Here is a 26,297-nt window from a genome sequence, read left to right as displayed (position 1 = left end):
GAAAGAGGTACCAGAGTTTCTCTAGTTATGCAGGTTGGGCAGTTGGGTGTAGAGTGGTGCTGTTTGTTGAGGTTGGGAAGACGGAATTTGCACACATTTCTCAAAATTAGTTAGCCCCTAAGGAGTTTGGAGGCTAGTTGGGAAGAATAACTCAGAATAACTCTATTTTAGCTCAGAAATAATATTTTCAAGCATATGGTTAGATTAATTTTAGGATTTAATTTGTTTGAGGCAAAATTCAGATAATATACATTTAACTATTTTAAAGTGTACAGTTCAGTGGCCGTTAATGTGTTCACAATGTTGTGCAACCACCCTTCTCGCTAGTTTCAAAACCTTTTTATCACTCCACAATAATGCCCCATAGTCACTAAGTAAGTGCTCTCCATTCCTTCCTTCTCCATCACCTGGCAACCACTGATCCACTTTCTGTCTCTATGGATTAACCTATTCTGGACATTTCATATAAAGGAATCATATAACGTGACTTTTTGTGACTGGCCTCTTTCACTTAGTATTTTTTGAGGTCACTCAAGTTGTAGCATGTATCAATACTTTTTATGGGTGAATTTAAATAATTTTATAAATTAAACAATTAATTTATCCATTCATCCATTGGTGGACATTTGGGTTGTTTCCACATTTTGACTATTGTGAATAATGCTGCTAGGAACATGAGCTTGTAAGAAGTATCTGTTTGAGGACTTGTTCTCACTTCTTTTGGGTATATGCCTAGGAGTGGAATTTCTGGATCATATGATAATTCTATGTTTAACTTTTGAGGAAACGCCAAAGTGGTGCAGCAGCTGTACCACTTGATATTCCCCCAGCAATACCTGAGGGGTCTAGTTTCTTCATACCCTTGCCAACACTTGTCATTTTCTATTTTTGTTATTATAGCCATTCTCGTGGGTGTGAAGTGTTTTCCCATTATGGTGAATTTTGTTTTTTTTTTTAGTAATAATTCTTAAATATATTTTTTTATTCTGGTAAAATATAACATAAAATTTACCATTAGTCATTTTTAAGTATATGGTCTGGTGGCATGAAGTACAATCACATTGTTGTACAGCCTTCATCACCATCTATCTCCAGAACTTTTTTGTCTTATGAAACTGAAATTGTCTCCAGTATATAGCAAGTCCCTCTCTGCTCCTCCCAAAGCCCTTGGCAACCACCATTCTATTTTTTTGACTCTATGAATTACACTAGATACCTCTGTTGGCTTTGGGTTTAGTTGGCTATTTTTCTGGTTCTATAGGCATAAAGTTAGGGTTTTGATTTGAGAGCTTTCTTCTTTTTAGGCATTTTCTGCTGCAAATTGGCCTCTGAGCATTGCTTCCGCTGCATCTCATAAGTTTGGATATGTTGTGGTTTTGTTTTCATTTGTCTCAAAGTGTCTAATTTCCCAAGTGATTTTTTTTTTAATATCTGTATATTTACAGGTAAACTACAGTTTATTTTTAAAATAAGAGCAAACTTCAGTTAAATTATCAAAGAAACATGTAGAGATATCTGTGTATAGGTGTATATATATGTATATACACATATATCTCTACATTTCAAGGGATATATATATCTATATCCTTATATATGTAGAGATATATATATCCCTTGAAAATACATATCCCTTCAAAATATTCACTTCCTTCTCCAATATTGGAGTGCAGCATAGTGTATCATTTATATACGTACAAACGATACATTTATATACGTACAAACGATACCTTTATATACGTACAAACGATACCTTTACGTACAAACGATACCTTTATGTACGTACAAACGATACCTTTATGTACGTACAAACGATACCTTTATGTACGTACAAACGATACCTTTATGTACGTACAAACGATACCTTTATGTACGTACAAACGATACCTTTATGTACGTACAAACGATACCTTTATGTACGTACAAACGATACCTTTATATAGGTACAAACGATACCTTTATATACGTATAAACGATACCTTTATATACGTATAAATGATTATATATAAAATATATATATGTATGTATTTATTATACTTTATATTCTAGGGTACATGTGCACAATGTGCAGGTTTGTTACATATGTATACATGTGCCATGTTGGTGGGCTGCACCCATTAACTCGTCATTTACATTAGGTATATCTCCTAATGCTATCCCTCCCCACTCCCCCAACCCCACAACAGGCCCTGGTGTGTGATGTTCCCCTTCCTGTGTCCAGCTGTTCTCATTGTTCACTTCCCACCTATGAGTGAGAACATGTGGTGTGTGGTTTTTTGTCCTTGCGATAGTTTGCTGAGAATGATGGTTTCCAGCTTCATCCATGTCCCTGCAAAGGACATGAACTCATCATTTTTTATGACTGCATGGTATTCCATGTTATATATGTGCCACATTTTCTTAATCCAGTCTGTCATTGTTGGACATGTGGGTTGGTTCCAAGTCTTTGCTATTGTGAGTAGTGCCACAATAAACATAACGTGTGCATGTGTCTTTATAGCAGCATGATTTATATTCCTTTGGGTATATACCCAGCAATGGGATGGCTGGGTCAAATGGTATTTCTAGTTCTAGATCCCTGAGGAATCGCCATATTGTCTTCCACAATGGTCGAACTAGTTTACAGTCCCACCAACAGTGTAAAAGTTTTCCTATTTCTCCACATCCTCTCCAGCACCTGTTGTTTCCTTTTTAATGGTCGCCATTCTAACTGGCGTGAGATGATATCTCATTGTGGTTTTGATTGGCATTTCTCTGATGGTCAGCGATGATGACCATTTTTCGCGTGTCTGTTGGCCGTTTCATGTGTCTTTTGAGAAGTGTCTGTTCATATCCTTTGCCCACTTTTTGATGGGGTTGTTTGCTTTTTTCTTGTAAGTTAGTTTGAGTTCTTTGTAGATTCTGGATATTATCCCTTTGTCAGATGAGTAGATTGCAAAAATTTTCTCCCATTCTGTAGGTTGCCTGTTCACTCTGACGGTAGTTCTTTTGCTGTGCAGAAGCTCTTTAGTTTCATTAGATCCCATCTGTCAATTTTGGCTTTTGTTGCCATTGCTTTTGGTGTTTTAGTCATGAAGTCCTTGCCCATGCCTATGGCCTGAATGGTATTGCCTAGGTTTTCTTCTAGGGTTTTTATGGTTTTAGGTCTAACGTTTAAGTCTTTAATCCATCTTGAATTAATTTTTGTGTAAGGTGTAAGGAAGGGATCCAGTTTCAGTTTTCTACATATGGCTAGCCAGTTTTCCCAGCACCATTTATTAAATAGGAAATCCTTTCCCCATTTCTTGTTTTTGTCAGGTTTGTCAAAGATCAGATGGTTGTAGATGTGTGGTATTGTTTCTGAGGGCTCTGTTCTGTTCCATTGGTCTATATCTCTGTTTTGGTACCAGTACCATGCTGTTTTGGTTACTGTAGCCTTGTAGTATAGTTTGAAGTCAGGTAGTGTGATGCCTCCAGCTTTGTTCTTTTGGCTTAGGATTGACTTGGCAATGCAGGCTCTTTTTTTGGTTCCATATGAACTTTAAAGTAGTTTTTTTCCAATTCTGTGAAGAAAATCATTGGTAGCTTGATGGGGATGGCACTGAGTCTATAAATTACCTTGGGCAGTATGGCCATTTTCATGATATTGATTCTTCCTATCCATGACCATGGAATGTTCTTCCATTTGCTTGTGTCCTCTTTTATTTTGTTGAGCATTGGTTTGTAGTTCTCCTTGAAGAGGTCCTTCACATCCCTTGTAAGTTGGATTCCTAGGTATTTTATTCTCTTTGAAGCAATTGTGAATGGGAGTTCACTTATGATTTGGCTCTCTGTTTGTCTGTTATTGGTGTATAAGAATGTTTGTGATTTTTGCACATTGATTTTGTGTCCTGAGACTTTGCTGAAGTTGCTTATCAGCTTAAGGAGATTTTGGGCTGAGACGATAGGGTTTTCTAAATATACAATCATGTCATCTGCAAACAGGGACAATTTGACTTCCTCTTTTCCTAATTAGAATACCCTTTATTTCTTTCTCCTGCCTGATTGCCCTGGCCAGAACTTCCAACACTATGTTGAATAGGAGTGGTGAGAGAGAGCATCCCTGTCTTGTGCCCGTTTTCAAAGGGAATGCTTCCAGTTTTTGCCTGTTCAGTATGATATTGGCTGTGGGTTTGTCATAAATAGCTCTTATTATTTTTAGATACTTCCCATCAATATCTAATTTATTGAGAGTTTTTAGAATGAAGCGCTGTTGAATTTTGTAGAAGGCCTTTTCTGCATCTATTGAGATAATCATGTGGTTTTTGTCTTTGGTTCTGTTTATATGCTGGATTAGAGTTATTTATTTCCGTATGTTGAACCAGCATTGCATCCCAGGAATGAAGCCAGCTTGATCATGACGGATAAGCTTTTTGATGTGCTGCTGCATTTGGTTTGCCAGTATTTTATTGAGGATTTTTGCATCGATGTTCATCAGGGATATTGGTCTAAAATTCTCTTTTTTTGTTGTGTCTCTGCCCAGCTTTGGTATCAGGATGATGCTGGCCTCATAAAATGAGTTAAGGAGGATTCCCTCTTTTTCTGTTGATTGGAATAGTTTCAGAAGGAATGGTACCAGCTCCTCCTTGTACCTCTGGTAGAATTCGGCTGTGAATCCGTCTGGTCTTGGACTTTTTTTGGTTGGTAAGCTATTAATTATTGCCTCAATTTCAGAGCCTGTTATTGGTCTATTCAGAGATTCAACTTCTTCCTGGTTTAGTCTTGGGAGGGTGTATGTGTCGAGGAATTTATCCATTTCTTCTAGATTTTCTAGTTTATTTGCGTAGAGGTGTTTATAATATTCTCTGATGGTAGTTTGTATTTCTGTGGGATTGGTGGTGATATCCCCTTTATCATTTTTTATTGCATCTGTTTGATTCTTCTCTCTTTTCTTCTTTATTAGTCTTGCTAGCAGTCTATCAATTTTGTTGATCTTTTGAAAAAACCAGCTCCTGGATTCACTGATTTTTTTGAAGGGTTTTTTTGTGTCTCTATCTCCTTCAGTTCTGCTCTGATCTTAGTTATTTCTTGGCTTCTGTTGGCTTTTGAATGTGTTTGCTCTTGCTTCTCTAGTTCTTTTAATTCTGATGTCAGGGTGTCAATTTTAGATTTTTCCTGCTTTCTCTTGTGAGCATTTAGTGCTATAAATTTCCCTCTACACACTGCCTTAAATGTGTCCCAGAGATTCTGGTATGTTGTGTCTTTGTTCTCATTGGTTTCAAAGAACATCTTTATTTCTGCCTTCATTTTGTTATGTACCCAGTAGTCATTCAGGAGCAGGTTGTTCAGTTTCCATGTAGTTGAGCGGTTTTGAGTGAGTTTCTTAATCCTGAGTTCTAGTTTGATTGCACTGTGGTCTGAGAGACAGTTTGTTATGATTTCTGTTCTTTTACATTTGCTGAGAAGTGCTTTACTTCCAACTATGTGGTCAATTTTGGAATAGGTGTAGTGTGGTGGTGAGAAGAATGTATATTCTGTTGATTTGGGGTGGAGAGTTCTGTAGATGTCTATTAGGTCTGCTTGGTGCAGAGCTGAGTTCAATTCCTGGGTATCCTTGTTAACTTTCTGTCTTGTTGATCTGTCTAATGTTGACAGTGGGGTGTTAAAGTCTCCCATTATTATTGTGTGGGAGTCTAAGTCTCTTTGTAGGTCTCTAAGGACTTGCTTTATGAATCTGGGTGCTCCTATATTGGGTGCATATATATTTAGGATAGTTAGCTCTTCTTGTTGAATTGATCCCTTTACCATTATGTAATGGCCTTCTTTGTCTCTTTTGACCTTTGTTGGTTTAAAGTCTGTTTTATCAGAGACTAGGATTGCAATCTCTGCCTTTTTTTGTTTTCCATTTGCTTGGTAGATCTTCCTCCATCCCTTTATTTTGAGCCTATGTGTGTCACTGCACGTCAGATGGGTTTCCTGAATACAGCACACTGATGGGTCTTGACTATCCAATTTGCCAGTCTGTGTCTTTTAATTGGAGCATTTAGCCCATTTACATTTAAGGTTAATATTGTTATGTGTGAATTTGATCCTGTCATTATGATGTTAGCTGGTTATTTTGCTCGTTAGTTGATGCAGTTTCTTCCTAGCCTTGATGGTCTTTACAATTTGGGATATTTTTGCAGTGGCTGGTACCGGTTGTTCTTTTCCATGTGTAGTGCTTCCTTCAGGAGCTCTTAGGGCAGACCTGGTGGTGACAAAATCTCTCAGCATTTGCTTGTCTGTAAAGTATTTTATTTCTCCTTCACTTATGAAGCTTAGTTTGGCTGGATATGAAATTCTGGCTTGAAAATTCTTTTCTTTAAGAATGTTGAATATTGGCCTCCACTCTCTTCTGGCTTGTAGAGTTTCTGCTGAGAGATCAGCTGTTAGTCTGATAGGCTTCCCCTTGTGGGTAACCCGACCTTTCTCTCTTGCTGCCCTTAACATTTTTTCCTTCATTTCACCTTTGGTGAATCTGACAATTATGTGTCTTGGAGTTGCTCTTCTCGAGGAGTATCTTTGTTTCATTCTCTGTATTTCCTGAATCTGAATGTTGGCTTGCCTTCCTAGGTTGGGGAAGTCCTCCTGGATAATATCCTGCAGAGTGTTTTCCAACTTGATTCCATTCTCCCTATCACTTTCAGGTACACCAATCAGACATAGATTTGGTCTTTCTACATAGTCCCATATTTCTTAGAGGCTTTGTTCATTTCTTTTTATTCCTTTTTCTCTTAACTTCTCTTCTTGCTTCATTTCATTCATTTGATCTTCAATCACTGATACCCTTTCTTCCAGTTGATGGAATTGGCTACTGAAGCTTGTGCATTCGTCACGTAGTTCTCGTGCCATGGTTTTCAGCTCCATCAGGTCCTTTAAGGACTTCTCTGCATTGGTTATTCTAGTTAGCCATTCGTCTAATCTTTTTTCAAGGTTTTTAACTTCTTTGCGATGGGTTCAAACTTCCTCCTTTAGCTTGGAGAAGTTTGATCGTCTGAAGCCTTCTTCTCTCAACTTGTCAAAGTCATTCTCTGTCCAGCTTTGTTCTGTTGCTGGTGAGGAGCTGCATTCCTTTGGAGGAGGAGAGGCACTCTGATTTCTAGAATTTTCAGTTTTTCTGTTCTGGTTTTTCCCCATCTTTGTGGTTTTATCTACCTTTGGTCTTTGATGATGGTGACGTACAGATGGGGTTTTGGTGTGGACGTCCTTTCTGTTTGTTAGTTTTCCTCCTAACAGTCAGGACCCTCAGCTGCAGGTCTGTTGGAGTTTCCTGGAGGTCCACTTCAGACCCTGTTTGCCTGGGTATCAGTAGCGGAGGCTGCCGAACAGCGAATATTGCTGAACAGCAAATGTTGCTGTCTGATGGTTCCTCTGGAGGTTTTGTCTCAGAGGGGTACCCCGCCGTGTGAAGTGTCAGTCTGCCCTTACTGGGGGGTGCCTCGCAGTTAGGCTACTTGGGGGTCAGGGACCCACTTGAGGAGGCAGTCTGTCTGTTCTCAGATCTCAAACTCCGTGCTGGGAGAACGACTACTCTCTTCAAAGCTGTCGGACAGGGACATTTAAGTCTGCAGAGGTTTCTGCTGCCTTTTGTTCTGCTATGCCCTGCCCCCAGAGGTGGAGTCTATAGGCAGGCCTCCTTGAGGTGCGGTGGGCTCCACTCAGTTCGAGCTTCCCGGCTGCTTTGTTTACCTACTCAAGCCTCAGCAATGGTGGGCGCCCCTCCCCCAGCCTCGCTGCCGCCTTGCAGTTCAATCACAGACTGCTGTGCTAGCAATGAGCGAGGCTCCGTGGGCATGGAACCCTCCGAGCCAGGTGCAGGATATAATCTCCTGGTGTGCCATTTGCTAAGACCATTGGAAAAGCGCAGTATTAGGGTGGGAGTGACCTGATTTTCCAGGTGCGGTCTGTCACAGCTTTGCTTGGCTATGAAAGGGAATTCCCTGACCCCTTGCGCTTCCTGGGTGAGGCAATGCCTCGCCCTGCTTCGGCTCATGCTCGGTGCGCTGCACCCACTGTCCGACAAGCCCCAGTGAGATGAACCTGGTACCTCAGTTGGAAATGCAGAAATCACCCGTCTTCTGCGTCACTCATGCTGGGAGCTGTAGACTGGAGCTGTTCCTATTCGGCCATCTTGGAACCCACGATTTCTTCTTTACTCAGTGGTTGCTTAAGAGTTAAGATTTAATTTTAAAACACTTATCTGCCTTGGGTTGAGTGAACAAATAGTTGTTAGGATATGCTCTTGGTTTGTTTTGCTTTGTAACTTCGGGAATGATTGTGTGCTGAGAATCTAAGGCAAATTCATTTTAATTTGTGATAAAGGTAATGTCTATATTCCTGCAGACACAATAGCTAGATAATTTGTTGCTGTAGAGGATATTTTTGAACATTTCAGAGTCCAGTGAATAAATCTGTTTTCTCTCTAAAGTTTGATTTCTCTCAGTTAAGGAACTCTAGCATTTTTTTTTTAAACAGAAAACTATATCTAACTAGTTGTACTCACCTTAGAGTTTTTAGGCTGTTATATTTTATGTGGGAGGATTTTGCACTCTGTGAAATAAATTTAGATTTGCTTATGAAAAGTATGTCACAGTGTAGCATTATTGGAAGGCAAGGATCTTACATATTTTTATAATCTCCCACAAGGCTAATTTTATTATACTAGTGGTGTGATTTAAAGGTGTCAGTAGGAGAATTGGACTTAAAAAAAATCATTTATTTGACTAAATTTTCACATACAAATTATAGGTATTTAATTATTGCAAAATATGAGAGTTGGGTATACACATACAGACAGATGACATTATTTTGGAACACGACTGTCACACACTCTCATGACACAGAGTGATTAAGAAGTAGCTCCATCTTGGCCTCTAGGAAACTCCTGTTACTTATGTACCATTTAGTTGCTGGAGACTCTGAGGATTATCGTATTATGGTGAGGTTTTCCTTTATAACTTTATATCTACACATGTTCGTAGATATTTAAAAGAAGATACAGCATTTTTATTCAGTGCCTACTTGAGCCCTTAGAGAAAGATAACAAATTCTCATAAAATGGGAGGGACCTTGGAGATTAATTCATCCAGCCATTTCATTCTTTAGTGGAGAGGACTAGTCAATAGAGGTTGAAGGGTTTGCCTGGATCACACAGCTAGTTAGAGGGAGAATTGGGACTGATCTCACATTTTCTGCTTCTTACTCTAGTACCCTTTCCTTTCTTTAATGGACACCTCAAGTATTTATTGAGTGTCTACCATAATTAAGGCATTATCATCTCCTGAGAGAGGGCAAAAGAAGCTTCGGCCTTGTTGGGAAAGCAGCGTGCAAAAAGAAGAGGGTGGAGGACATTGAGGTGGTGAATGGAGAGGAGAGGTTAGAGGTGAGCCAGGGGAACAGGGAGGTAAGGACCTGTATGGCTGTCATGCTTGAGGAGAAAGCAGATGGGAGGTCTTAGTAAGTTTGGTGCCAGATAAGTGAGTTGGAAGGAGAGGAGCTTGAGTGAATGAGTGAGAATTTTGACATCAAGATTTTGAAGACAAGCCAAGGTGATGACTGTGCTGGTGGTAGCTAAAGCAGAGTGAAAGACATGAGCGTCAGAGTGGAGGACTCAAGGACATGAGAGGCCAGGGTGTTGGATGATTCAGCCACATGGATTTTGAAGTAGCCAAATGGAGTTGGACGAGAAGATGGTGAGCCATGCTAGGAAGCCCCATTGAAGAGGGGTCACAACCAGGAGCTTGGTAGATGACTTCATGTGGTGAAGAATTCATGTTCCCAGCAGGACACACTGAAAGTGTATTAAAGTGAAGTAGGGCAAGTAGGTAATGTCCATAAATGCTTCTCAACACTTAAATCTCACTAGTGGTAGAGAGAAAATCAAATTGGAGCACATTTGATATATCCAGAGTACTTCTGGGTGAATTCTCACAAAGTATGCTAAGGAACAATCAAGGATGCTGACGTATCTTCTTTTGGACTTTTTGGTAGCTCCTGTCTTCGTTCCTGGCTAGAACAAGACACCTCCTGTCCAACATGCAGAATGTCTCTTAATATTGCCGACAATAATCGTGTCAGGGAAGACCATCAAGGAGAGAACTTGGATGAGAATTTGGTTCCTGTAGCAGCAGCCGAAGGGAGACCTCGCTTAAACCAACACAATCACTTCTTCCATTTCGATGGTTAGTTGGTTTCAACCTCTGAAACTATACCTAAGGGGTGTTCTCCCTTAAGCAGATACTATTTTAATTATAAATTGCCCTGTATAGACCAGTTTAATATTATACAGTCATGTGCCCCATAACGACATTTCAGTCCATGACAAACCATATATATGGCAGTGGTCCCATAAGATGATAATGGACCTAAAAAATTCCTGTGGTCTGGTATTTACTACAATTTTTATCATTATTTTAAAGTGTACTCATACTTACATACAAAAAAAATTTACTGTAAAGCAGCCTCAGGCAGGTCCTTCAGGAGGTATTCCAGAATAAGGTATTGTTATTCTAGGAGATGACAGCTCCATGCGTGTTACTGCCCCTGAAGACGTTCCAGTGGGACAAGAGGTGGAGGTGGTCGACAGTGATACTGATGCTCCTGACCTGTGTAGGCTTAGGCTAATGTGTGTGTTTGTATCTTAGTTTTTAGCCAAAAAAATTTTAAAAGTAAAATTAAAACTTTTAGAAATAGAAAAACTCTTATAGAATAAAAAAGAAAATATTTTCGACAGCTGTACAGGGTGTTTGAATTTTAAGCGAAGTGTTACTACAAGAGTCAAAAAGTTAAAAAAAATTAAGATTATGAAGTAAAAAACTTATAGTAAGCTAAATTTAATTTATTGAATATAGAAAGAAACATTTTGTCATGAATTTAGTGTAGCCTAAGTGTACAGTGTTTATAAAGTCTGCAGGAGTTCACAGTAATGTCCTAGGCCTTCACATTTCACCACTCACTGACTCACCCAGAGCAGCCTTAATCATGCAAGCTTCATTCCTGGTAAGTGCCCTATGCAGGTGTACTTTTTGTGTACCATATTTTTACGTATGTTTTCTATTAGATATGTTTAGATACACAAATACTTAGCACTGTGTTATAATTGCCTCTACAGCATTCAGTATAGTAACATGCTGTACAGGATTGTAGCCTAGAGCAATAGACTATATCGTATAGCCTAGGTGTGTAGTAAGCTATACCATTTAGGTTTATGTAAATACACTCTATGATGTTCGCACAACGATGAAATCACCTAACAACACATTTCTCAGAATGTGTCCCTGTTGTTAAGCTATGCATTGACTGTATTTCAATTTTAATTGAAAGTGTTTAGGTGGGATGGATGGATGGATGGATAGAGATAGAACAAACAGAGGGGTTCCAGGCATTTTGCCTGATTCCATGTCAATATGGGCAGGGTGGGGCAGGAAGGTGGAGGAGTAAAACTGAATCAACCATGCCTTCAAGGAGCACACTTAATTAGCTCAATAGTTAACCTTTGCTAATAATATATTGCATTTGTGTAGCATTTAAGCATATAATGAAGGATCATTGAGAAGCCTTTCTGGTGAGTACCAGAAACAGAATCAGAGCTGGAACCCTGTTGCTTTGTCCATAAAATATAAATGTTCTGCCTCCTGGCAGTGTTAAAAGGAGTTGTAATGAAAACCACACTTAAAATTCTAAGGCTATGACATATCAAGGTCTGGTTGATCATCCTTCCTTAATTCACATTAAGCTGCTGTTGATTTTCAACAGTCCAGTACTGCTAAATTCTGTGAGTTCATGTTTATAATTATTACTGTAACACAAGCATCCCTGGAATTTTGTTAGCAGTAGTGCTATTCGCATCCCCGATTTGAGTTTCAAGAATGGGGTACAGTGGGGATGGTGTTGTGTTGGTGAAATCCCTCAAAGAAGGGACTAGGGGGAGTAGAGTCATGTCTCCCAGAAGAGTAGGTGGGGCTACTTGGCTGGCTGGGCCCAGAATGCTAGAGGGGTTTAGAGGACCTCGTTTGGTGGCTGTGAATGAAGGGCTCTTCCAGGTAAAACTTCTGAAATATACTAGCAATATTAGAGATGAGACCTGGCTATGTAATCCATTATTTTGTGAATTATGACTACTAAAAATTTAGTCAAAATAGATAAAGTCAACTTTATTTCTCCCTAGTTAGTACATGAAATAAGTATCCATTTCTTAAATGGGTACATTTTGTTTGTACTCATCTCAAGACCTTTGAGATAGCCATTCCACTTGATTTTTTTTTTTTTTTTTTGAGATGGAGTCTTGCCCTGTCGCCAGGCTGGATTGCGGTGGCATGATCTCAACTCACTGCAACCGCTGATTCCCTGGTTCAAGTGATTCTCCTGCCTCAGCCTCCCAAGTAGCTGGGATTACAGGCACGTGCCCCCATGCCTGGCTAATTTTTGTATTTTTAGTAGAGACAGGGTTTCACCATTTTGGCTAAGATGGTCTTGATCTCCTGACCTTGTGATCTGCCTGCCTTAGCCTCCCAAAGTGCTGGATTACAGGCGTGAGCCACTGCTCCTGGCCACACTTGATTTCCTGTTCCATGCATCAGTGTTTCTTTGTGAAGGAATGAAAAGCAGCCTTAAATGTGTAGCTTGATAATTGGGTTGTTTTACAGCCAATTCTTGGTGCTGTTGTATCTTAGGCTCCTGTTTTCTTCGGGAAGTAACAGAAGCAGCAGACTTCTTGGTGCTGTTAGCCTACAAGCCTTTTTGTAGAATAGCACAATTTAAAAAGAATTTTGAATCAGAAAACCACGGCTTTTAAGATTAAAGAAAAAATACTTCCTAAAAGTAAATGTGAAAATGCCTCCAAGTGAGTAGTCATTTGTGTAACTTGTGAAAGAGGAGCCAAAGCTCATGTGTTGTAGAAGCTTTAGAGCCTTGAAAAGCTTCCTCATCTCCCAGGCTGAGAGTGTGAGGGCGCTGGGCTGGGCTGCATCCAGCCCCCGTGGAAAGCAGGATTGCTCAGCAGTGAAGGGTTCTAGAGCTTACCTGTCTGGCTTCACATCTTGGCCATCATAGTTAAACTGTGTGATCTTGGACAAGTCCCCTAACTTCTAAGTGCCTCAGAGACCAAAGACCAAGGGTACTAGTGCTATATCTTTGAGAAGGATACTATAAGAATGATAATAGGAGGTACCATGTGGGGTGTAGTGAGGATTAAATGAGCTAGTCCACGTGAAACACTTGGCATGAGAAGCCTGCCATACAAGAAGCCCTCAGTGAACACCAGCCATTACAGTGGCTACCGTGAGAGCAGATGACGGGGGAAAGAGTCAGGGCTCTGAAACTTACACTGGATTCTTGTTTGTTTCAGGGTCTCGGATTGCAAGCTGGCTGCCGAGTTTTTCGGTTGAAGTGATGCACACCACCAACATTCTTGGCATTACGCAGGCCAGCAACTCCCAGCTCAATGCAATGGTAAGGTCTGCTAGCTGCTTTAAGAAGATCACTGGGAATTAGGAGGGAAAGAACAGCTAGAGCGTGTGTGCCGGGTATATGACCTTGTTGGTCTTACTCTGCTCTGGCAGAGTAGAAGGATTTTTAGGGGCTTCTTTTTATTTACTGGGACCATTTACATTCCTGTGTTTTAAATTTTGAAACGTTCATTTTATTTCTGTGGCGGATAATCTAACCTTTTCTGAACACAACTAGGTTCACTCTGTTGTGATCTAGGCCTACCTTGGGACTCCTTCGATTTTAGCCAAAAAAAAAAAAAAAAAAAATTTTTTTTTTTCTGGAGGCAGGGTCTTCCTTCATTGCCCAGGCTTGGAGTGCAGTGGTGCAATCTTGGCTCACTGCACCTTCTACCTCCCGAGTTCAAGCAATTCTCTTGCCTCGGCCTCCCGAGTAGCTGGGATTATAGGCGTGGACCACCATGCCTGGCTAATTTTTGTAGAGACGAGGTTTCACCATGTTGGCCAGTCTGGTCTTGAACTCCTGGCCTTAGTGATCCGTCCGCCTTGGCCTCCCAAAGTGCTTGGATTACAGGCGTGAGCCACTGCATACAGCCTTTAGCCAAAATATGTTGGGGAATTATCGGCTGGAGTGAATGATGTGCCTTTTATTAAAAATTTTATGAGGCTGGGCACAGTGGCTCACTCCTGTAATCCCAGAGCTTTGTGAGGCCGAGGCAGGCAGATGGCTTGATTGCCCAGGAGTTTGAGGCTGCAGTGAGCTGTGCTCACACCATTGCACTACAGCCTGGGTGACAGAGTGAGACCCCATCTCTAAAAAAAGCAAAGAGACTGGGCATGGTGGCTCATGCCTGTAATCCCAGCACTTTGGGAGGCTGAGGCAGGTGGATCATCTGAGGTCAAGAGTTCGAGACCAGCCTGGCCCATATAGTGAAACCCTGTCTCTACTAAAAATACAAAAATTTGCTGGGCATGTTGGCATGCACCTGTAATCCCAGCTACTTGGGAGGCTGAGGCAGGAGAATCGCTTGAACCTGGGAGGTGGAGGTTGCAGTGAGCCGAGATCAGGCCATTACACTCCAGTCTGGGCAACAAGAGTGAAACTCTGTCTCAAAAAAAAAAAAAAAAAAAATTGCATGAGGCTCACCAAATGTGTGTTTTTGTTCCCCATCTTTTCCTCCCTCACCTCCAAAAATTGAGTGTGTTTGTGTGTGTGTGTGTATGCATGCATGTGTGTATATGCCTTGAAATGTTGAGGCGTGCTGTTGGCTCAAGGATATTGTTTGAATACTTCAAGTTTCTTTGTATTTTTCCAAAGGAATGTGTTATTTTACAATGATGGAGAAACATGTTTCACCATTGTTGAAATCCAGTGCAAACCACCTTAGTCCTGCTTGGATTAGGGCCTCTGGCTGACCTGGATAAGCCCAGCCAGTGCTTTGGAAGGTCATTGGTTCATTCGTTAATTAGTTAATCTTTATTGATTGATTGAACAAATTTGAACTGAGAGCCTGTTCCTGAGACAGGCACTGTAGTGAGCATAGCACCTGCAATGTCATTAAGGTAGACACAAGTCTTACTCTCAAGTAGGGTAGATACTAACTGGGGAGACAGGTCATAAATATAAATAAGGTGACTGCTGATGGTGATGAGTGCTTTGGCAGCAGTAAGGTAGGCAGTGTGGTGGAGTGGGTGGGTAGAGGCCAGAGGAAGCATTTTAGAGGAGGCATTTGGAGATGTTCTCTTTGAGGGGTAATATGTAAGCTAAAACATGAAGGATGAGATGGAGCTGGATCAGTGGGAAGGAGGCCGTGGAAACAGTAGGTGCAAAGGCTATGAGGTGAGAAAGTTCTGGGAACTGAGAAAGGTCATTATGGTTGGGGCCTAGCAAGTAGGGGAACAACACTGTGATAGGAATTGAGATTTCAGAGCCAGAACATGCAGGGTCTTATAGGCCACAGGCAAATTTAGATCTTGTAAAAGTATTAGAAGGCCATTCAGAGCTTCTTACAGACCCCCACCACCATCACCAGGGGACTGACAGGATATTTAACAGAATGATTTTGCTTCTGGGAGAAGGATGAATTATAGAGGGTCAGAAATGGAAGCAGCAGGACCAGCAGTTAGGATGTTGCTGCAGTAGTCAAGGGAAATTCACATGGGGGCTTGGACAGGGGTATTTGTAATAAAGGTGAAAATAAGTGGCAGGTTTAGGACACTTTTGTAAGATGAGCTGGCAGGACTTGGTGCTTTGGTTGGATATGGGGGATGAGAGAAGTGGCTGAATGGAAGCTGCCTTGTTGGGTTTGAATTAAGCAGCTGAGTTGACAGTGGTACCATGTACTGAGATGCGAAGACTCGGGAGGAACAGGCATGAGGATGGGTCGCGGTGTTCTATTTGGGTAAGTCTGGGTTGCTCTGTAGGCAGTTCTGGACCTCAGTGAGGAGATCAAGTGAGAGATGCACATTTGGGAGATTGATGCCTGGAGGTGACATCTAAAGCCAGGGGGTCAAAGAGAAGAGGGCCGACATCTGAGCTCTAGGTTCTGCCATGTTCAGAGGTCTGGCAGAGAGGGAGGAGCCATGACAGCCGGTGGAGAGGGAAGAGACCAGGAGAAGGTGGCAGCACAGCACAGAGGAGTTGGGTTTCCAGGAGAGAAGAGTCAAGCGTGTGGAATTCTTACAAGATGAGCTCATAGAAGTGCATGTTGGATTTGGCAGAGTGGAAGTGATTGATTAGCTGGAAAAGAACCAGCACTTTCCATTGCCCGAGGGGTTGGACAGTAGACTGTGGTAGATTGAAATGAGTGGGAGCTGAAGAAATAGACCATACCAGGAAGTATGTTATGAAGAAGGACACAGAGCAGTAGAGGTGGTAGCTTGATAGGGTGTGGCATCCAGGGAAGTGTTTTCCTTTGTTTAAGGTTTTTGAATAGGTCATTTATTTACAAGTTTCAGAACCTAGAGAGGAGTATACAGTGAAGTCATGCTCCCTTCCTTTTCCCATGTGCCCAGCTCCCATGCCCCCTTAACAGCCTGGGTTAGTTTCTTATGTATTATGTTGCTCCAGAAGGCTTATAGGCACATACAAGCCAATGCTAGTACATGCTCTTTTTCAGACAGAAAAAAATAAGAAAGTGAATTTTTTTCGATGTTTCTATTTTAGTAAAATACGTTATATCTACTGTTTTAATATTTTTCAGATGTGCATTTCAGTGGTGTATTCACATTGTGCAACTATCACCACTGTCCATCTACAGAACTCTTTTCATCTTGCACAATCGAAACTTTGTACCAAGCCTGTCCAACCTGCAGGCTGCATGTAGCCCAGGACAGCTTTGAATGCAGCCCAACACAAATTTGTAAACTTTCTTAAAACTATGAGATTTTTTTGCCTTTTTTTTTTTTTTTTTTTTAGCTCATCAGCTATCGTTAGTGTTAGTATTTTTATGTGTGGCTCAAGGCAATTCTTCTTCCAGTGTGGCCCAGGGAAGCCAGAATATTGGATACCCTTGCTCTATACCCATTAAACAATTAACTACTAATTCTCCCCTCCCTCTAGCCTTTGGCAACCATTATGCTACTTGCTTTCTCTATGAGTTTAACTACCTAGGTACCTCATATAAGTAGAATTCTACAGTATTTGTCATTTTGTGACTGGCTTATTTCACTTAGCATAATGTCATCATGGTTCATCCACGTTGTAGCACAAGTCAGAATTTTCTTCCTTTTTAAGGCTGAGTAATATTTCATTGTATGCATATACCACATTTTATTTATCTATTAATCTGTCGTTGGACACTCAACATTGCTTCCACATTTTAGCTATCGTGAATAATGCTACTGTGAACATGAGTAGGCATATATTTCTTTGAGACCCTGCTTCTAATTCTTTTGAATACTCATGAGTCTTTTTTGTTTGTTTTTAAGACTAATTTTTTAGAGCAGTTTTAGGCTTACAGTAAAATTAAGAAGAAGGTACAGAGATTTCCTGTATGCCTCCTGTGCCCACACACACACAGCCTTCCCCATTATCAACATCCCTCAGCAGAGGGTATGTTTGATAGAGTTGATAAACCTGTGTTGGCACATCATAATCACCCGAAGTCCATAATTTACATTTGTGTTCCCTCTATAGGTTTGGACAAATATATAGTGACATGTATCCACATGATACAGAGTCTTTTCACTGCCCTAAAGATTCTGTATGCACTCTGCCTTTCCTTTCCTCCCCCTAGCCTCTAGCAACCACTGATCTTTTTACTATCTTCATAGCTTTGCCTATTCCAGAATGTCATACAGGTGGAATCCTGCAGTATATAGCCTTTTCAGATGGCTTCTTTCACTTAATTATTTGCATGTATGTTTCCTTTATATCTTTAAGGGATTGATAGCTCATTTCTTGTTAGCACCAAATAATATTCCATTGTCTGGATATACCACAATTTGTTAATTCGTTGACCTACTTAAGGACATCTTGGTTGCTTCCAGGTTTTGGCAGTTATGAATAAAGCTGCTATAAACATCTATGTGCAGGTTTTTATGTAGACGTAAGTTCATAACTTCCTTGGTTAAATGCTGATATGGTTTGACTGTGTCCCCACCCACATTTCCTCTTGAATTCCCTCGTGTTGTGGGAGGTACCCAGTGGGAGGTAGTTGAATCATGGGGGCAGGTTTTTCCCATGCTGTTCTTGTGATAGTGAATAAGTCTCACAAGATCTGATGGTTTTATAAAGAGGATTTCCCTGCACAAGCTCTCTCTCTTTGCCTGCTGCCATCCATGTAAGATATGGCTTGCTCCTCCTTGCCTTCCACCATGATTATGAGGCCTCCCCAGCCATGTGGAACTGTAAGTCCATTAAACCTCTTTCTTTTGTAAATCGTCCAGTCTTGGGTATGTCTTTATTAGCAGCATGAAAATGGACTAATACAGTAAATCGGTACCAGGAGTGGGGTGCTGCTGTAGATACCTGAAAATGTGGAAGTGACTTTGAAACTAGCTAACAGGTAGGGGGGTTGGAAGAGTTTGGAGGGCTCAGGAGAAGACAGGAAAATGTGGGAAAGTTTGGAACTCCCTAGAGACTTGTTGAATGGCTTTAACCAAAATACTGATAATGATATGGACAATGAAATCAAGGCTGAGGTGGTCTCAAATGGAGATGAGGAACTTGTTGGGAACTGGAGCAAGGGTGACTCTTGTCATGTTTTAGCAAAGAGAATGGCGGCATGTTGCCCCTGCCTTAAGAGATTTGGGGAACTTTGAACTTGAGACATATGATTTAGAGTATCTGGTAGAAGAAAATTCTAAGCAGCAAAGCATTCAGGAGGTGACTTGGATGCTGTTAAAGGCTTTCAGTTTTAAAAGGGAAACAGCATAAAAGTTTGGAAAATTTGCAGCTTGACAGTGCGATAGAAAAGAAAATCCCATTTTCTGAGGAGAAATTCAAGCTGGCCGCAGAAATTTGCATAAGTAACCAGGAACTGAATGTTAATCCCCAAGACAATGGGGAAAATATCTCCAGGGCATGTCAGAGGTCTTCACGGCAGCCCCCTCTCATCACAGGCCCAGAGGCCTAGGAGGAAAACATGGTTTTGTGGGTCAGGCTCAGGGTCCCTGTGCTGTGTGCAGCCTAGGTACTTGGTGCCCTGTGTTTCAGCTGCTGCAGCCATGGCTGAAAGGGGCCATTGGGCTTCAGAGGGTGGAAGCCCCAAGCCTTGGCAGCCTTCAGGTGGTGTTGAGCCTGCGAGTGCACAGAAGTCAAGAATTGGGGTTTGGGAACCTCCGCCTAGATTTCAGAAGATGTATGGAAACACCTGGATGCCCAGGCAGAAGTTTGGCACAGGGGCAGGGCCTTCATGGAGAACCTCTGCTACGGCAGTGCGGAAGGGAAATGTGGGATCAGAGCCCCTACGCAGAGTGCCTGCTAGGGCACCGCCTAATGGAGCTATGAGAAGAGGGCCACTGTCCTCCAGACCCCAGAATGGTAGATCTGCTGACAGCTTGCACTGTGTGCCTGGAAAAGCCACAGACACTCAACACCAGTCTGTGAAAGCAGCCGGGAGGGAGGCTGTACCCTGCACAGCCACAGGGGTGGAGCTGCCCAAGACCATGGAAACCCGTCTCTTGCATCAGCGTGACCCAGATGCGAGACATGGATTCAGCGGAGATCATTTTGGAGCTTTAAGATTTTACTGCCCTACCTTATTTCGGACTTGCATGTGGCCTGTAGCCCCTTTGTTTTGGCCAATATCTCCCATTTGGAACAGCTGTATTTACCCAATGCCTATACCCCTATTGTATCTAGGAAGTAACTAACTTGCTGTTGATTTTACGGGCTCATAGACGTTAGGGACTTGCCTTATCTCAGATGAGATGTTGTACTTTGGACTTTTGAATTAATGCTGAAATAAGTTAAGACTTTGGGGGACTGTTGGGAAGGCATGATTGGTTTTGAAACATAAGGACATGAGATTTGGGAGGGGCCAGGAGCGGAATGATATGGTTTGACTGTGTCCCCACCCCAATCTCATCTTGAATTCCCACGTTTTGTGGGAGGGACCTGATAGGAGGTAGTTGAATCATGGGGGCAGGTCTTTCTCCTGCTGTTCTCGTGATAGTGAATAAGTCTCACGAGATATGATGGTTTTAAAAAGAGGAGTTCACCTGCACAAGCTCTCTCTCTTTGCCTGCCACCATCCATGTAAGATGTGACTTGCTCCTCCTTGCCTTCTGCCATGATCGTGAGGCCTCCTCAGCCATGTGGAACTCTAAGTTGATTAAACCTCTTTCTTTTGTAAATTGCCAGTCTCGGGTATGTCTTTATCAGCAATGTGAAAACTGACAAATACAAATGCTAAACAGCATGATTGCTAGATCAAATGGTAAAATTGTTTAGTTTTGTTAGAAGCTGCCGAATCATCCTCCAGAGTGGCTGTATCATCTTGCATTCTCACCAGCAGTGAATGAGAGTTCCTGTTACTCCACATCCTCTCCAGCATTTGGTTTTGTCAGTTTTCCAGATTTTGGCTATTCTAATATATATGTAGTGGTGTCTTGTTTTAATTTGCATTTATCTAATGACATATGATGTGGAGCAACTTGTTATATTCTTATTTGCCATCTGTACATCTATCTTTGGTGAAGTATCTGTTAAGGTCTTATACCCATTTTTTGATCAGGTTGTTTGTTTTTTTATTGTTAAGCTTTAAAAATTCTTTGTATATTTTGGATAGTAGTCGTTTATCAGATGTGTCTTTTACAAATATTTTCTCCCAGTCTGGCTTGTCATCTTATTTTTGACATTGTCTTTTGCAGAACTTTTTACTTTTAATGAAGTCCAGCTTATCAATTATTGTCTTTCATGGATTGTGCCTTTGGTGTTGTATCTAAAAAGTCATTGCCATACCCTAGGTTATTTATTTCTCTGTTATCTTCTAGGGGTATTATAGTTTTGCATTTTACATTTAGGCCTATGATCCATTTTGAGTTAATTATTGTGAAGAGTAAAAGGGCTGTGTCTAGATTATTGTTTTGCATGTGGATGGCCAGTTATAGCACCATTTGTTGAAAAGGCTATCTTTTCTCTCTTGTATTGCCTTTGCTCTTCTGTCAAAAATCAGCTAACTATGTGGGTTTAGTTCTGGGCTCTCTATTCTGTTCCATTGATCTATTTGTTCTTTTGCCAATACCACATTGTCTTGATTACTGTTGCTTTATAATAAATCTTTTAGACAGGCAGTGTCAAATCCTCCAACTTTGTTCTTCTTCAATATCGTATTGACTATCCTGAGTCTTTTGTCTCTTCATATAATTTTAGAATCATTTTGTCAATATCCACAAAATAGCTTGCTGGGATATTGATTGGGATTGCATTGAATCTGTACATCAAGTTGGGAAGAATGGACATCTTGACAATATTTAGTCTTTCTGCCCATGAACATGGACTATCTCTTCGTTTATTTCATTCTTCGTTGATATCGTTTATCAAGATTTTGTAATTTTCCTCATATAGAACTTATATGTATTTTGTCCTAAATATTTTGTTTTGTGGGGGCTAATACAAAGCATACTGCGCTTTTAATTTCAAATTCCACTTGCTCGTTTCTGTATATAGGAAAGCAATTGACTGTAGTATGTTAACCTTGTATCTCACAACTTTGCTGTAATTGCTTATTAGTTCCAAGAGTGTTTTTATCAGTTCTTCCAGATTTTCTACATAGGTGAGCATGTCATTTGCAGAGTTTTATTTCTTCCTTCCCAATCTGTTTGCTTTTCTTTTCTTGTCTTATTGTATTAGCTTGGACTTCTAGGATGACATTGGAAAGCAGTGGTTAGATGGGACATCTTTGTCTTGTTCCTGATCTTAATGTGAAAGCTTTGAGTTTCTCACCATGAAGCATGATGTTAGTGGTAGGGTTTTTGTAGATATTCTTTATCACAGTGACAAAGTTTCCCTCTATTCCTAGTTTACTGAGAGTTTTTATCATGAATGGGTGTTGGATTTTGTTGAGTGATTTTTCTGCATCTACTGATACAGTCATGTTACTTTTCTTTTTTAGCCTGTTGATAATATAGAAGTATATTAATTGATTTTCAAATGTTGAACCAGCCTTATGTACCTGGAATAAATACCACTTGGATGTAGTGTATAATTATTTTTATGCATTGTTGGATTTGATTTGCTAATATTTTATTGAGGATTTTTACATATGTGTTTATGAGAGATGTTGGTCTGTAGTTTTCTTGTAATCTCTTTCTCTGGTTTTAGTATTAGGGTAATGCTGACCTTATAGTATGAATTAGGAAGTATCCCTTCTGCTTCTGTCCTCTGAAAGAGATTGTAGAGAATTGATACAATTTCTTCCTTAAATGTTTGGCAGAATTCACTAGCGAACTCATGTGGGCTGATGCCTTCTGCTATGGAAGATTATTAATTATCTATACAATTTCACATTGTCTATTTGTTCTTGCATAAGTTTTGGCAATTCTAATTATAAAAAGTTATCTGTGTAATATTTCTTGTATTAGTAATTTAGGTCCTCTCTCTTTTTTTCTTAGTTAGCTTGGCTTAGAGGCTTATCTATTTTATTGATCATTTCAAAGGACTGGCTTTTGGTTTCATTGATTTTTCTCTGTTGACTCCTTATTTTCAATTTCATTGATGTCTGCTCTCATTTTGATTATTTGTTTTCTTCTGCTTACTTTGGATTTAATTTATTCTTCTATTTCTAATTTCCTAAGATGGAAACTTGTTTATGTCTTCTTTTCTAATATATACATTCAGTGCTATACATTTTCCTACAAGCACTGCTTTACTACATCTCACAGTTTTGATAACTTGTGTTTTCATTTTCATTTAATTCAAAATATTTTAAAATTTATCCTGAGATATCGTCTTTGATCTATGTGTTATTTAGAGGTGTGTTGTTTAATCTTCATGTATTTTGGGATTTTCCGGTTTTCTTACTGTTAATGATTTCTGCTTTAATAGCAGACATTGTGTAATTTATATTCTTTTAAATTTAATTTAAGATGTGTTTTATGGCCTAGCTTGTGGTCTGTCTTGAACGTTCTATGTGAGCTTGAGAAGAATGTGTATTCTGCTGTTGTTGGATGAAGTAGTCTACAGATGTTGATTGTATACAGTTGATTGATGGTGTTATTGAGTTCAGCTATGTTCTTAACTGATTTTCTGCCTGCTTGAGTGTTCATTTGTGATAGGTGTTGTAGTCTCCAAATCTATTTTGTTTCTCTTTGTGGTTCTTTTAATTTTTGCCTCAGTTTGTCTGATGCTTTGTTGTTAGATGTATATACTTTATTTATTAAATTTATTTATTTATTTAATTTATTTATGTTTTGGAGACAGAGCCTCACTTGGTTGCCCAAGCTGGAGTGCAGTGGCCCGATCTCGGCTCACCGCAACCTCCACCTCCTGGGTTCAAGTGATTCTCCTCCCTCAGCCTTCTGAGTAGCTGAGATTACAGGCGTGTGCCACCACACCCAACTAATTTTTGTATTTTTAGTAGAGACGGGTTTCATCATGTTAGCCAGGCTGGTCTCAAACTCTTGACCTCAAGTGATCTGCCCTCCTCGACCTCCCAAAGTGCTGGGGTTACAGGCATGAGCCACTGTGCCCAGCAGGTGTATATACTTTAAAGATGTCGTGTCTTCTTGGAGAATTGACGCCATGATCATTTTGTAATGCTGTTCTTTATCCCTGATAACTTTGCTTGCTTTGACGTTTGCTCTGTGAAAGTAATATAGCTGCTCCTGATTTCTTTTGGTTAGTGTTGGTGTGGTATATTTTTCTTAATCCATTTTCTTTTAATCTGTATGTGTCTTTATTTTAAAGTGGGTAAACAACATTCAGTTAGGTCTTGGTTTTCTTTATTTACTCTGACAACCTCTCTTATTTGGTACATTTAGGCCATTGATGTTCAAAGTGATTATTAATGTATTTGGATTAATAACTACCATTTTGTTACTGTTTTCTATTTGTTGCCCTTGTTTTTTGTTCCTATTTTTGTCTTCTACTCTTTCTCTGCCTCTTGTGGTTTTAACTGAACATTTTATAGAATTCCATTTTTCTCCTTTCTTAGCATATCAGTATACTTCTTACTTGTTTTAATGCAGGTGTGTCCAATCTTTTGGCTTCCCTGGGCCACGTTGGAAGAAGAATTGTCTTGGGCCACACATAAAATACACTAACACTAATGATAGCTAATGAGCTAAAAAAAGAAAATTAAAAATATAACGTTTTAAGAAAGTTTATAAATTTGTATTTGGCTGCATTCAAAGCTGTGTGGGCCATGAGTCGGACAAGCTTGTTTTAATGGTTGCCCTAGAGTTTGTAATATACATTTGCAACTAATTCGTTTATTTTCAGATAACACTGTACCACTGCATGGGAAGTGTGAGTACCTTTTGATAACAAAACAATCCTAATTCCTCGCTCCTGTCCCTTGTATCATTGTTGTCATTCATTTCACCTGTGTGTGAGTACATAAGCACACACGTGCACAAGCACACATAACTGAATGCACTGTTGCTGTTATTTTGAATCGAATGTTCTGTTAAAGAACAGTTTTTATTTATTTATACCTTCTTTGATGCTCTTCCTTTCTTTATGAAGAGCTGAGCTTTCTGACCTATATCAATTTCTTTCTCTCTAAACGACTTTTTATTTTTAACATTTCTTATAAGGCAGGTCTCACGGCAACATATTCCAACTTTGGTTTGTTGGAGGCAGTCTTTGTTTCTGCATCCTTTTGGAAGGATAATTTTGTGGAGTATAGAATTCTCTGTTGGTGAGTCTTTTCTTAACACTTTAAATATTTCCCTTCGCTGTCTTCTTGCTTGTGGGGTTTCTGAGGAGCTGTCGATGTCATTCCTATCTTTGCTCCTCTAAAAGTAAGGTGTTTTTCCCTCTGGCTTCTTTCAGGATTTTTTTCTAAATCTTTGATTCTCTATAATTTGAATTTGATGTAGTTTTTTTTTTTTTTTTTTTTTTGCCTTTGTCCTGCTTGGTACTCTCTAAGATTCCTGGATCTGTGGTTTGGTGTCTGACATTAATTTGGACAAGTTCTCAGCCATTATTGTTTCAAATATTTCTTGTGTTCCTTTCTCTTTTCCTTCTGCAGTTCCCATTAAGTGCGTTTACACCTTTTGTAGTTGTCCCACAGTCCTTGAATTTTCTGCTCTGTTATTTTCAGTTTTTATTCTCTTTGCTTTTCCATTTTTTTGAGATGGAGTCTCACTCTGTCACCCAGGCTGGAGTACAGTGGCACGATCTCGGCTCACTGCAACCTCCACCTCCTGAGTTCAAGCAGTTCTTCTGCCTCAGCCTCCCCAGTAGCTGGGATTACAGGTGTGCACTACTACGCCTGGCTAAATTTTTGTATTTTTAGTAGAGACAGGGTTTCACCATGTTGCCCAGGCTGGTCTTGAACTCCTGACCGCAAGTGATCCACCCACCTTGACCTCCCGAAATGCTGGGATTACAGGTGTGAGCCACTGCACCTGGCCTGCTTTTCCATTTTCAAAGTGTGTATCTCAAGCTCAGAGATTCTTCCCTCAGCTGTGTCCATCTATTAATAAGCCTGTCACGGGAATTCTTCACTCGTGTTGGTGTTTCTGGTCTCTGGCACTTCTCTTTGGTTCTTTCTTAAGATTTCCATCTGCCTGCTCATACTTCCCGTCTGTTCCTGCATGCTGTCCACTTTATCCATTAGTGCTCTTTGCATATTAATCATAGTTTTAAATTCCCAGTCTGTTAATTTCAGCGTCTCTGCTCTGTGTGGCTCTGATGCTTGCTCTGTCTCTTCAAATTGTGTTTTTTGCCTTTTAGTATGCCTTATAATTTTTTCATGATAGTTGAACATGATGTACTGTGTAAAAGGGACTGTGGTGAACAGGCCTGTCGTGATGTAGGTGTCGGGGGAGGGAAAGAAGCATGCTGTAGTCCTGGGATTAGGGCTCCGTCTTTTAGTGAGCCCGTGCTCTGGACTGTGAACTTCAACCTACTTCTCAGTTTCCCCTCCTCCTGTGGGACAGGATGGTTCGAGTGGACTGGAGTTCCCTCCGGTCGGTGCAGCTTTGATCAGACCCCAGCAGATGAGGTTCTGGTTGAGTAGTTTCTCCTGAGGGCAGACGTTGTTAGGAACAGTGTGCCCTGGCTGATTTCACTGAGGGGCTTTTTCCCCTCCCTGTGCTGGAAGCAGGAAGGGATGCTTGTTGGATATTTACTGAGAAACCTGATCACTCCTGGCACTGAATCTCACAGTATTACAGGGGAGCCACCTCTGCCTGAGTGCCCTGGAATGTTTACATCTCAGAGTTGTTACACTGAGTCTGTAC

At 40.5% G+C, this 26,297-nt stretch overlaps 1 protein-coding gene across 2 annotated transcripts in view; it reads left to right on the top strand.

Moving 5' to 3' along the window:
* The window catches only part of AMFR (autocrine motility factor receptor), a 63,410-nt gene that overhangs the window by 25,651 nt on the left and 11,462 nt on the right, over positions 1–26,297 (top strand). For both annotated transcript variants that reach the window (XM_031002794.3, XM_031002795.3), the window contains exons 9-10: positions 9,985–10,175; positions 13,340–13,443. In XM_031002794.3, coding sequence (XP_030858654.1) covers positions 9,985–10,175; positions 13,340–13,443 — 295 coding nt within the window. The remainder of the gene's footprint in view (positions 1–9,984; positions 10,176–13,339; positions 13,444–26,297) is intronic.

The sequence above is a fragment of the Gorilla gorilla genome, chromosome 18 (assembly GCF_029281585.2).
Source record: "Gorilla gorilla gorilla isolate KB3781 chromosome 18, NHGRI_mGorGor1-v2.1_pri, whole genome shotgun sequence".
Lineage (NCBI taxonomy): Eukaryota > Metazoa > Chordata > Mammalia > Primates > Hominidae > Gorilla > Gorilla gorilla.
This window is presented reverse-complemented; position numbering and strand designations above follow the sequence as displayed.